The sequence below is a fragment of the Aotus nancymaae genome, unplaced genomic scaffold (genome assembly GCF_030222135.1).
Source record: "Aotus nancymaae isolate 86718 unplaced genomic scaffold, 86718_ANA_hifiasm-v0.15.2.pri h1tg000019l, whole genome shotgun sequence".
Taxonomy (NCBI): domain Eukaryota; kingdom Metazoa; phylum Chordata; class Mammalia; order Primates; family Aotidae; genus Aotus; species Aotus nancymaae.
In genome coordinates this window covers 21,460,731-21,472,917 of record NW_026988431.1, presented here as the reverse complement: position 1 = coordinate 21,472,917, position 12,187 = coordinate 21,460,731, and the positions used below count along the sequence as shown (strand labels likewise).

The 12,187-nt window shown below is 37.5% G+C and overlaps 1 protein-coding gene across 1 annotated transcript in view; it reads left to right on the top strand.

The window, feature by feature from the left end:
• The window catches only part of KCNH8 (potassium voltage-gated channel subfamily H member 8), a 341,633-nt gene extending 329,660 nt beyond the window's left edge, over positions 1–11,973 (top strand). Inside the window, exon 16 of the mRNA XM_012466726.2 lies at positions 9,699–11,973. Within this exon, the coding sequence (XP_012322149.1) occupies positions 9,699–10,403 (705 nt within the window). The 3' untranslated portion in view covers positions 10,404–11,973. The remainder of the gene's footprint in view (positions 1–9,698) is intronic.
• Positions 11,974–12,187: the final 214 nt, after the last annotated feature.

Below are 12,187 nucleotides of genomic sequence, written 5' to 3'. Positions count from 1 at the left end.
TGAGTCAAAGAGATAGAACAGTAAGAGAGGCTGTTTTTTAACTAAGAGTTGCTTTACTACTTTTCTAAATGCCTACAAAAACAGGATTCTACCAATAATTCACATAAGGAAACCTACATGAATAATATCTTACGGTAAAGTTGATTCCTTAGTCCTCTGAATTAGTGCTACCATTATATCTTTTCATTAACAATTGAGTCAACTGAAACACACTGACAGAATTGTCAGGTCATTCCAAGATTTGTCTATGTAGACTCTTTTCTTCATCATCCTGATCATGTATAGTTCTTGATCATCAATTTTCAAAGCTAAATATAAACAAAAGCTGTACATTTGCTTTTTGCCCTAGAACAACAAAATTCAATTAACTGCTGGCAAAACCAACGGTTTTAATTTTTAGATATGTGTTATTGATATTAATACTACATTTTGTGGGCATGGATTTTTAATCTGGAAGGCTTGCAACTAATGTATGCTTCGTAGGACTCTTTTTGGTTATTTTCCAGTTCTCAAGCCTATACAAATAGGCAAATTTAAAGCTCTCATGAGAATTTTACTGAATTTAAAAAATTCTAAATAACAATGTGGATCTCTCAAAAGAAAAAAAGTATGCCATTCAGAAAGCTTCTCCTATCTGGAGACAACAGATGCTGGAGAGGATGTGGAGAAATAGGAACACTTTTACACTGTTGGTGGGAGTGTAAATTAGTTCAACCATTGTGGAAGACAGTGTGGCGATTCCTCAAGGACCTAGAAATAGAAATTCCATTTGACCCAGCAATCCCATTACTGGGTATATATCCAAAGGATTATAAATCGTTCTACTATAAGGACACATGCACACGAATGTTCATTGCAGCAGTTTACAATAGCAAAGACCTGGAACCAACCCAAATGCCCATCAATGATAGACTGGACAGGAAAAATCTGGCACATATACACCATGGAATATTATGCAGCCATCAAAAACGATGAGTTTGCATCCTTTGTAGGGACATGGATGAACCTGGAAACCATCATTCTCAGCAAACTGACACAAGAACACAAAATCAAACATCACATGTTCTCACTCATAGACGGGTGTTGAACAATGGGAACACATGGACACAGGGAGGGGAGCACTATACACTGGGGTCTGTTGGGGGGAAGTGGGGAGGGGGGACAGCCGGGGGTAGGGAGTTGGGGAGAGATAGCATGGGGAGAAATGCCACATATAGGTGAAGGGGAGGGAGGCAGCAAATCACACTGCCACGTATGCACCTATGCAACAATCTTGCATGTTTTTCACATGTACCCCAAACCTAAAATGCAATAAAAAAAGAAAAAAAGAAAGCTTCTCCTGTGAGGTGTGGATTTAAAATGCATGCAACTTTTGGAGACTGGTTGTTTTCATCCTCTTTGCCTGTAGTTGCTTATATATAGGACTCTTCTCATCTTTGAATAGAAGGACTAAATGGATATATCAGTAAGGGCCCAAGTAAAAACCAATGCCACATCCCAACTGGGCAATTTTAGCAATGTTGAATTAAAAGGTTGTTTATGAAGTAGTATAGGGAAACCACATTGGCTAGAACCACCCCTCATGAAAATAACAACAGAAGTTCACCACAACTCCTAGGTCAGAAGCAGCCAGAGTAGAGCAGTTACAGAAACATGAGTCAGACAAAGCTGGGTGGAAAAGGTTAGTTGTCAGAAGCTGTGATCTTTTGTTTTGTAGTCACATAGTGACTACAGTTAATAACAATGTATTGTATATCTGAAAATTGCTAAAAGAGTAGATCTTAAATGTTCTCACCACAGAAAAAGTGGTAAGAATGTGAGGTAATAAATAAGCATGACTTAGTCATTCCACAATGTATACATATATCAAAATATAAAGTTATATAACAAATATATGATTTTTGTCAATTTAAAAAATAAAAAAAGAAATTTCAAACTATATTGGGGTTAAGGGTCTGTCTGTAGACAGCATGAACTAGCAGCATTGGCATCAACCTGAGCTTATTAGAAATGCAGAATCTAAGGCCCCGCCCAAGACCTACTGCATCTGAGTATACTCTTTGTCTAAATCTCCAGATGATTCCTATACACATTAAAGTTTGACAAGCACTGTTCTATACAACCAGTATTCTGAGAGCAGACACACTTTCATTTGGTGTTTACTGATAGCAGTAAAGATCCCTTATCCAGACAGCAATTTGAATACTAATCAAACTTCATCACAGAAACCAGGAAAAAAGATGACAAAAGCAGTCAAAGGGTTGATAAATAATAGATTACCATGGTACAGCTGAAGTAATATCGAAAGGCCTGAGCTTGCAGAAACTCAGCAAAGTCATTGAATCACTTTCAAGACTATAATTGGTCATTTTGTATTGGTAATGCTAGACTTGTAATTCTTCTCTAATTATAATTTAAGAGACATCAGCTGCACCTGCAAAAGTAAAACCCTGGTTAGTAGTCCTGTGTGACCTAGAACAAGCCACTTCACCTTCTAACATTCTAGTTTCTCCAGCTGTAGACAAAGATTTACAACTTTTATTAATAATGGGATTGAGGTCCTCATTTGGATGAAATGTATGCAAGTGCTGAGTATGATTATTATTTTAGCTGACAGATAAAAAAGACTATCACTTGTTTTGAATGCTTTGTAAAGCAAAAGACACAAGAATGAAATTACGCCAATCGTCTTTTTTGTTTTGCCTGCTTATGGAGTTTGTTTGAACATGTCTGAATCCTATGATAAATATGCAATGTAACAAAGGATTAAATGAAAAACCATTTAATTTACCCAAATAATAACTTGCAAAAATGTATATGTATTTGTAGCGGGGCAGGGGAGGATTGGTATAATTAGTACCCCTTAGGAAAATTTTGTCTAGCAGGAAAATGTGTACATGTTTGGTAAAAATTGAGTGACAGGTCAAGAACTCTTCAAGCTAAGAAGATTATGTCAACAGATGCATTCCCCATCTGCTCTCTGAATGTACAAAAATGGAAATCACATTTTTTAGCTGCCTATCAATGGAAGTTCCAGTTATACTCAAAGCCCAAAAATTATATCACACCAATTGCCAAGACAGAGAAATACAAAACATATGTAAAATGAAGTAAAGCTATTTTGTATTATTTTACATGTCATTTTATGTGAAATGAAAGGTATTGTCAAAGACACTTTTTTTATGGTCTGCATTAGAAACTCTTATTTCTATTCCCAAAAGACACACCCTAACAACACATCAGCGCAGCAAATCTGTGTTTACACCAAAAAACACAATGTAACTGTGAACACTGACAATGCATGGTGTTTTGGAACAATAGATCACCAGTTCCACAGATAGATTATTTAAGCCATTTAATAACATGATGTTTTGAAAGCTCCCATTTTGAAGTGGTGGGGACTTCCATAAGACGTGGATATAATCTGAAACATTCTTACCTGCTTAGAGGTATTCTGACACTTACTTCTTTATCTTTCAGTGATATTTAGGGGCAACTGATGAAAGTGAGTTATTTAAGTTCAATTGAAAATAACAAAAATTCATAAGAAATTCACCATGCAATTCACTATTCATTGAACTATTCATGAATCAACAAAGATCTGTAGAGTCCTATTATGTGGCAGGATTCTTACAGGAGCTTGACTACTGTAAAGAGCAATAAATACATGTAGTATCTACCCTACCTGTCACCCAGCTCCACATTGGTCCTTATTCAATTGGTCCTAATCAAAACCAGGCTGCACATCCTTACATTTCGGCTCACACATCCTTTATAGAGAAATCTTAATCTATCTTAATGCAGTTGCTCAAACTTTGGACTTGAAATACAGGACCCTTCAGTTATTGCTGTTTCTACTTGCTATTGCAAAGATCCATGCAAGGCAATACTAAATATTGGAGACCTTTTCTTCTGATATTAGTTATGTAAAATTGTTATCAAAAATGGCTTATCTCTCCATGCTAAGGCAGAAGAAGAGTTATAGAGATAACTGTAGTTTCTATTTTCTTAAAGCTAAATACTTTCTGGACTAGAATTCCCCGCCTTGCAGAAGTTCTCTACCAAGCTTAGTGCCAATGCCACAAATCCACTACCAAATCCAGCCACCTGGAATTCTGCATGATACCAGTCATATGGGGACTAAAGATTTATATGTATTATATTATTTAATCCTCACAACAAAGCCCTTATGGAAATATGACACAGAGGAGGGTGAGAAGTAGCATCACATCAATAAAGGTGATTAAACATGAGAGGAATAAACCAGATACTCGGAAATGTAGGGCAACAATGACTATTTCTAAACCAGCAGAAGTTTTGAGGAAACCTGAAACAGCAGAAATAGAAAAACTGTGGTAGTTAGTGATTCCCTTCTTAGGGGTGTGGAAGGATCAGAGTGTGGATAATCACGGCCAGTTGGCAAGTCAGTTGTCACATGGGTTTTTTATTTATGGCAGGAGAGCAAAATGCATTGCCTGCAAAACACCTAATGATTTGTGTGGTTAATGCACGATGCTGGGAGAATAGACAAGGGAAGAATCTTTAGGTGCTTCAAAGTTTTGGATAGAAAACTGTACCACTTGGAAACACAGATGGTGTTTTCATCACTTCTTTTTTTTTTTTAACAGTTGGGATTTTGGAAGGGATAGAGAAATCTTGGATGTGAACAATTGGCTACGCAGATGGTGATGGTAAACTGGTTTGGCCAACAGTTTTAAACTCCAGACTGATGGATTCCACAGAAGATTGAGAAGGAGAAGGGGGAAGAAAAGTAGAGGAAGAGGGGAGAATGGATAAAGAAAATTAATAAAATAAGAATGTATATTGTTATGTTTCCTTTATGCACTATCTTTATAAATAGAAAAAATTTGAAGACCACATCTATAATAGTCATCCAGAGTAGCAATCAGGGATGCAAAATGTTTGCCAAATTTCAGTTGATAAACAGCTCTCAATTATGTAACTGAATTCATCACTTGGCATTCATAATGTAGTTATGAGATCTAGGGATCAGTTACTGGGGGAAATTTCCCAGAAAATTAAAACTACCCACGGAAATCAAGTTTACGTTGGGACAGATGACAAAGCAATAAGACAAGTGAAATCCAGCAGAAAGCTTGGCCAACGGAGACACAGTTCCACAATTATGAAGGAAACACAATAAGGGAAAAGGGATTCTTAACAGTAGAAATACCACCTGCACTTAAAATGAAGGGATAGTCAAGGATTTGGTTTAGGAAAGTTATATATATATAACTTTATATATAGAGAGAATATATTATATATATTCTAACCATAATTCCTAAATTTAGTATATAGACTTAGAATGAAGATGCCAGTTACAGCTTTTCCAATACAATTTTGTATCAGGCAACTTTCTTCTAAAATATTTATGGTAAAATCATGAGATAAAATAATATCAGAATCAAAGGCAATGTAACAACCAAAAGTCCTTCAAAATGGAAGTATTGTATTTATTTTTGCATTCAAGATTTGCCGAGTGCATGTGGTGTTCTAGGCATTGCCTTGAGACCAGGAGATTCTGAGATAAGTTTCTACACTCAAGGAACTCAGACTAGTTGGTACAGACAGTCTCGTGTGATCCAAACTGGTCAGAGCTAAAGCTGCTATGTGAGTAACAATAAACTAAGGAAAAGCTCTGCTGAGAAAATTAAGTACTAAAATAAGTTTGAAGGAGGAGAAGATTTTCTTGCCAGACAGAGGAGGACAGACGAGAAGAGCACCCAGTCAGAAGGAACAGCATGCACCAGGGCAGCAAGGGGTGAATCTCACTGTATCAGCCTGATGGTGTGCAAGGGAGAAAATGCAGGACCTGGAGCCATTAAAAGATAAAGTGGGGCTTGTGAAGGGCTTTGTCGTACCTGCTCAAAGAGATTGTATTTTCTAATAAGAGTGTCAGAAACACTTAAATATTTATGCTGCTCAATTAAAAATTGAGGTAAGTAGGAAAACTGGTTCATTTGATGAGAACCATTTTGTTTGTTTTAATTGACCTATCTCTTTGCAGGTAAGTTGTATTTTGAAGATGTATCTTCTTAAGTGGACAGAGTTTTGTTCACAGAGTAACCCTGACAATCCTTTTTTAGCAAATGTGTGTCTTCTTACCATGCTATGGAGAAGCACTTGAGCCATCACCCTCAGACAGTAGAAACACTGCATTCTTTCCCTTCAACATTTGATCAAGACTGAGGTCTTTCCTGTTTCAGAATAAATTTTGATAGCAAGCCCAGCAGGAAGCATTAAACAAAATTCAGTAAAACTTTATGGCATTTTCTATGGCAGTATGTCGTCACCTTTACTGTCACCACAGCCTCTACTTCCAGGAAATGCCATCTCTCCTTGTGACAGCTGGCTTTGTCATGGTAAAAAGAGAGATCCCTTACTTAACAGGAATTAATTCCCTCATGCAACTTTAATAAGGTTTAGGGGTGTATTCCTAGAGACACAGTGACAGAAAACTTCCCTAACATAAATTGATTATTTCCCTCTAGAGTTAAAGAAAACTCTGTTTCCTTGAGTTACTTGCTCCTTTTAGTTCAAGCTAGGATAGTAATTTGTTTTCTGAAAATGTTAGTGCTTGGTTATGTTCCTGGATCCTGTCAAGAGTCTGGATTTCCATTCAAAATTCATGGCCTCAAAGTTGTGGCAAAAGCATGGTAAACCAGGCACAGAAAGAGAAATATTGCATGTCCTCACTCGTATGTGGGAGCTAGAAAAATGTGTCTCATGGAGGCAGAGAGTAGGATGATGATTACCAGAGGCTGGGAAGGGAGAGGTAAGGATGAAGAGATGTTGGTTAATGAGCACAGAAATACAGTTAGATAAAAGGAGTAAGTGCCATTGTTTGACAGCATAGTAGGGTGACTATAATTAACAATAACTTATTGTATATTTCAAAATAGCTAGAAGAGAAGATTTGAAATATTTCCAACACAAATAAATGATAAATGTTTGAAATAGATATACTAATTATCCTGATTTGATCACTGCACACTGTATTCATATGTTAAAATATCACATGTATCCTACAAATACGCATAATTATTATGTATAGGTAAAAAAATAATGTGTCTATGCAAAGGTATTCAGTTATGGAAAAATATCTGTTTACCTTGAAAACTAGAAAAATAGTTCATCAGAAATATGTCCATTAACCTATCTGTTTCTAGTTCTTACCCTGAGGCAAACTATTTTTGCATTCATATAATTTGCTTTGAAGAGATTTTACTATGTTTAATCAGTCTATTTTTTTTAAAGATGACACTATTTATTTACTTACTTAATGTGGAATTAACATTTCAGACAACTTTTTATTCACAAGGCTACCTTTCTGTGTCATTGTGCTCTTTACCTGTTCTGACCACATCAGGAAAATCCTCTCAATCCTCTTAAGCAGTCTTTCTTTTTCCACATGATAATACTCTATAGCAGAATGAATACTAAAGTTAGGAGCCCTAAATTCTAGACTGAAGACTGTCATTCATGAAATAAGTGGCCTTAAATATGTCCTTCCACCTCTGGGTCTTATTGCCTCCATTTTACAAGTTGGGAAATAATAATACATCCCTGTCTATCTTAGCGCTGTTTGCAGATCCAATAGGGACAATGTACCTGAAAGCACATTGTATAGATTTACAAACATACAACCATTTATTGAATAACATAATTGTTGATATACCTAAAATTCAAAATTGTTCTTCAGAGACTGTGCCTTTATTTAATCCTCAATAAAAGGCCAAATCAAAGCATTTTTATTGGGAAGTGAACTAATGTAGCCCTGGTGAGTTTCATACAGGTATTAAGCTTGGACCACCTTTATGAATGGATGCCTAATGTGCCCCTTTAACCATCTCATTTAGTGGCAGCCTTGTCTTCTGAAATTGCCATACAAGAGTTAATCAATTTAAGGTGGAACCCTTGTAAATGTAGGTAATGCAAAGATCCTGGGGTACTGATTTAAGTGTGATTCATGCGCATTAGAATTAAAGCTTGGCAGGTAATAAAATTGACAACCTGTAATGAAGATTTCAAAACATATTGAATTTTTCGTATATTCATTGTTTCACTTCTTAAATGTGAGGCTGAGAGATGTTGTCTTCAGAAGTTTTAGAACTGCTGAAAAGCCTGGACAAGTATTCAGTTGAATCCCTTGAGTTTCATGCCAGCAGTAGGGCAGAAATAGTTTTGGCCTGGCAATTTCAAGGCAGGTGTTACCAGTTGGTTGCCCAAACCATGGAAAAACCTCCTTCTGGCCTTTTTTAAATGCCTGACTTTGAGCAGTGTTACCTCCTGATGGGTCTGCCAGGGAGAATTAGTTTCAGAGTGCACTCACAGGAAGAAGACTGAATTAAGTTGCTGGATGAATTAGGAATGTGTACTTAAATGTTGAAGAAAGTCTGCCCAAAATAGCAATCTCGAAGAATCTTCAGTTCAGTGAAGTTGAACTACCTCTGTTTCCTGATTGTGGCCCATAGGTTCAGCTGCTTCTATTAGTGTTTTGTGGTTCACAATAGTAAAACAAAGTCATAAAAAGTCCTTTATAAAATACAAAGTATTATAGCAATGAAGGCAAAATATTACATCATGTTAGTATCATGAATTACCAAAGACTAAAAAATATACGTGTGTCCTGCTTTCTGAAATACGTTTTCCTCAATTTGAAGAATACAAATCTTTTAGAAAGTTAAGTGAAATTAAATTTTTGGTGATCTTCCATGATTAAAATATCGATGTGGTCATTAGGAAAATGAATTCTCTGATGAATGTTATTATGCATTTAAGTATAAAATGAAGACTCTTCAATGGTTCTTAAGTGTTTGGGAGCCATGAAAGCTAAATGTCTCACCTAGAAAACTGAATGAAGCACACACAGCGCAATTTGTTGTTTCATACTTCCATGGGGTTTCAGGTTCACCGATGGGTTCCAGGACTCTCAGATGCCCTGCAGTGCTTATCTGTACTTATCCACCTGGCAGGTCTTTTTATTTCTTTCCAATTCTCATTCCATAGCTTTCCCTTTTTCTGCAAACTTTCTTTGTAGCAAATCTGATATGAGTTCTTGCGTACCATCCTCACAGTCACCGAAGGCCACTCTGTCTCTGGCCTATAATAATATAGGCTTCAACCAGAAATGGCAAGAGTGAGACCTACCATTCACTAGGTGTCTACTCTAGATAAGTAGTAGTGCTCAGTGTGCTGAGTGCTTTACACGCAGTATCTGCCACTCCACATTGAAATGTCTGATGATTTGCGTGCACTATGGTGCATCCCATTCACTCAGAGGAAGCAAAAGATATCATCAGCACTTAATATCTCTCATTCTGTTTAAGAATCCCAAACCACTGATTAAGATCCCCAAAATACTTATTTCCCTCTAGACTCCTTCAGAATGAGGATGGCTTTAGATCAGGATGTATGTTCATTCAGATGCCTAAACTACCCATTTCCCCCCTGGGCTTGGTTGGAGATGGAGAGGCCTTTCAGGCTTTCTTATTTCTTCTATAGAAATTTCTATAAGAAATTGCTTTTTCACCAAGCAAATGCTAAAATGTTTAAGAATAAATAAATAAGAATAAAATAAAAGCAAAAAAAAATCACTTCTCTGTTTCATTGCTCTGAAATTTGGTCACTATCATGCACCTCTAACTATTGCCTTTCACTTTGCTCTATCCACATAGGTAACAACATTGACTCAGGAAGTTTCTCAGTTAGGTAAAGACATGAGAAATGTGATCCATCTTCTGGAAAATGTTCTGTCACCTCAGCAGCCATCACGGTTTTGCTCCCTGCACAGCACCTCTGTGTGTCCCTCCAGGGAGAGCTTACAGACTAGAATGAGCTGGAGTGCGCACCAGCCTTGCTTACATTTGCAAACAGGCGGGACTGCTTATACCCAAGCACAACTTTGTAGCAGTAATATCACCTCAGACATTTGGAGCGTGGATCCCTCCTCTGTGGGGAGCAGCCCCCAACGAACTGGAGCTCATGAGCAAAATCCTACAGACAGTGAACTTTACCATTCTCCAAGCCTTGATTATTCTCCTTCCCACTACCAGGTTGTCCAAGAGGGTCATTTGCAATTTTTAAGGTGCATCTCTCCACATTCAGATACTACACTGACGCCTCTGCAGTCCATTTCAGCAACTCTCTCATCCTCTGTCTGCTCCTCTTCGGAAACATCTTTGCACCTAGTTCTCCCAAGCAGATCAGAGGAGGGCAGCTTCAGTCAGGGAACTGTGAGTTCCTTCAGTCTGGAAAACTTGCCAGGATCTTGGAACCAGGAAGGAATGGCATCAGCTTCTACAAAACCTGTGGAGAACTTTCCACTGGAAGTTGTCACAAGCACAGCAGAAGTGAAAGATAACAAAGCCATAAATGTATGATATTAGCGCCCATGATGCAGCTGCTAATTTCAGAACTACCACTGCATGACAGCTTTAGTTTGCCTTTTTTGCCTCTGCTGGGCACAAAGACTGAGCAAAGTTGGGAATCCTGCAGAAGAGAGTGTGAGGAGCCAGGGAAAGGCAGAACCACCTTCATACTGTAGCAATTTCTAGACACTAGAAGCATAATAGAAACATTTTTCTGTACAGGTATTAAACTACTGGTCTGTTTGACAGACTTTGGTTACGATCCAAAGACCCTGAGGGTCTGAGCAGCTAGAAGTCCTAGACAAAGAATTTGTGGATGACTTTTGTCCTGGGTGGCTTTTGTGAAGTATGGCAAAGGTTTTTCATGAGTGCCTGATTGTCATTCCTGAACAATATCCATAGCACTGTTGGCCTCAGGAGTTCACAGCTCCTGCTGATCTATTTTTCTTTTTGTGAAGGCAAAGGGACAATTATCACTGCATGTCATCTCCTAGACAATCAGTCAAATAGAGCTGGTGGCCAGTGGTTAGCTACTCGCACGTTATTTGCCATGTAAATGGAAACGTCTTTATTTATCAAAAAAACACAGAGGCTATTTTTATATCCTTGGTATGAAATATGTATTTAAACTATTTAAAATATTTATAAAGAAACGAATGTTTTCTTTTCATTTTGGTAAAAAAAAAAAAGCTTGCTGTTTTAACAAGAAATGCACTACTGTTATGTATAGTAAATCAAAAATTATTTATTACTAAGAGGATGTAGTTTTAAAAGGAATCCCCCATTTTTTCTGCATGCAGTTTGCAACAAATGTATTCTCACGCTTCTGGATTACTAAAGGAAAGTGAAGTTATATTTTGTTAACGAAATAAAAACATGAACTGAGTATCACCTACATGAGCTTTGGCATGGGGGTAGAGAGGCTTCATCTAGGCTCTGCCGACTCATGTCAATGACCTGATTTAAGGTCACTGTGCCAGCAGAAAGATCTCTCTTCCAGGCATCATACTTTGTGGCTCAAGAACCCAAAATGGTTCCATGGACATAGGGTGACTTTGGGCTCAAAGTGAGAGATATTCTTTCCCAATGCTTTTCTTTTACAAGAGGTGGTAGACCAGTAGAAATCCCCAAATGGAGCCAAGACTTCTGAGCTATAACTTGTGGGAGTAATACCAGCTTGCAGTGGGTCTGCCCTTTACTTTTTTTCTTTAAAGCTCCCAACAATGCTGTATAGAGCAGTTGTTTTCATTCCAATAAGTTTCAGGCGAAGACCCAGAGATTACACAGTTAGGATGCTGACACAGTCTAGAATCCATAATGCTCCCTACATCTCACACTAACAGGCAAATCCAGATGCAGGGATTGGCAATGATTTAAACATCTTAAGTTTTACTTTATGTTTTAGAAGAGTTATGGTCTAAGTGTCTTGGACATTTCGGGAAGACATACTGAGTTCACGTTCTGGAGTTCTCTTTATTTTCCACCACAAAGAATAAACAATCTGAGAATTGTATCATTAAAAGTATCTAAACAAACCAAGACTTCTGAGGTTGTGTGACTCTTGCATCCTAAAACTGGGTAGAGCAGCAGAAAGAAAAGATACCTTTTCTAAGAAAAATGAACACAGGACATGTTTATAAGGCAGGTCACTCAGGACTCACTGCCTTCTACTTTCCCCCTCTCCAAAATTCAGTCTCTCCCTAAGTTAAGGGGAAAAGTAAGACAAAGCCAACATTATAGGTTTCACTTATTCATTTGCATTCTCCCTTTTGCTCTTCTTCATATGTAATCATTTT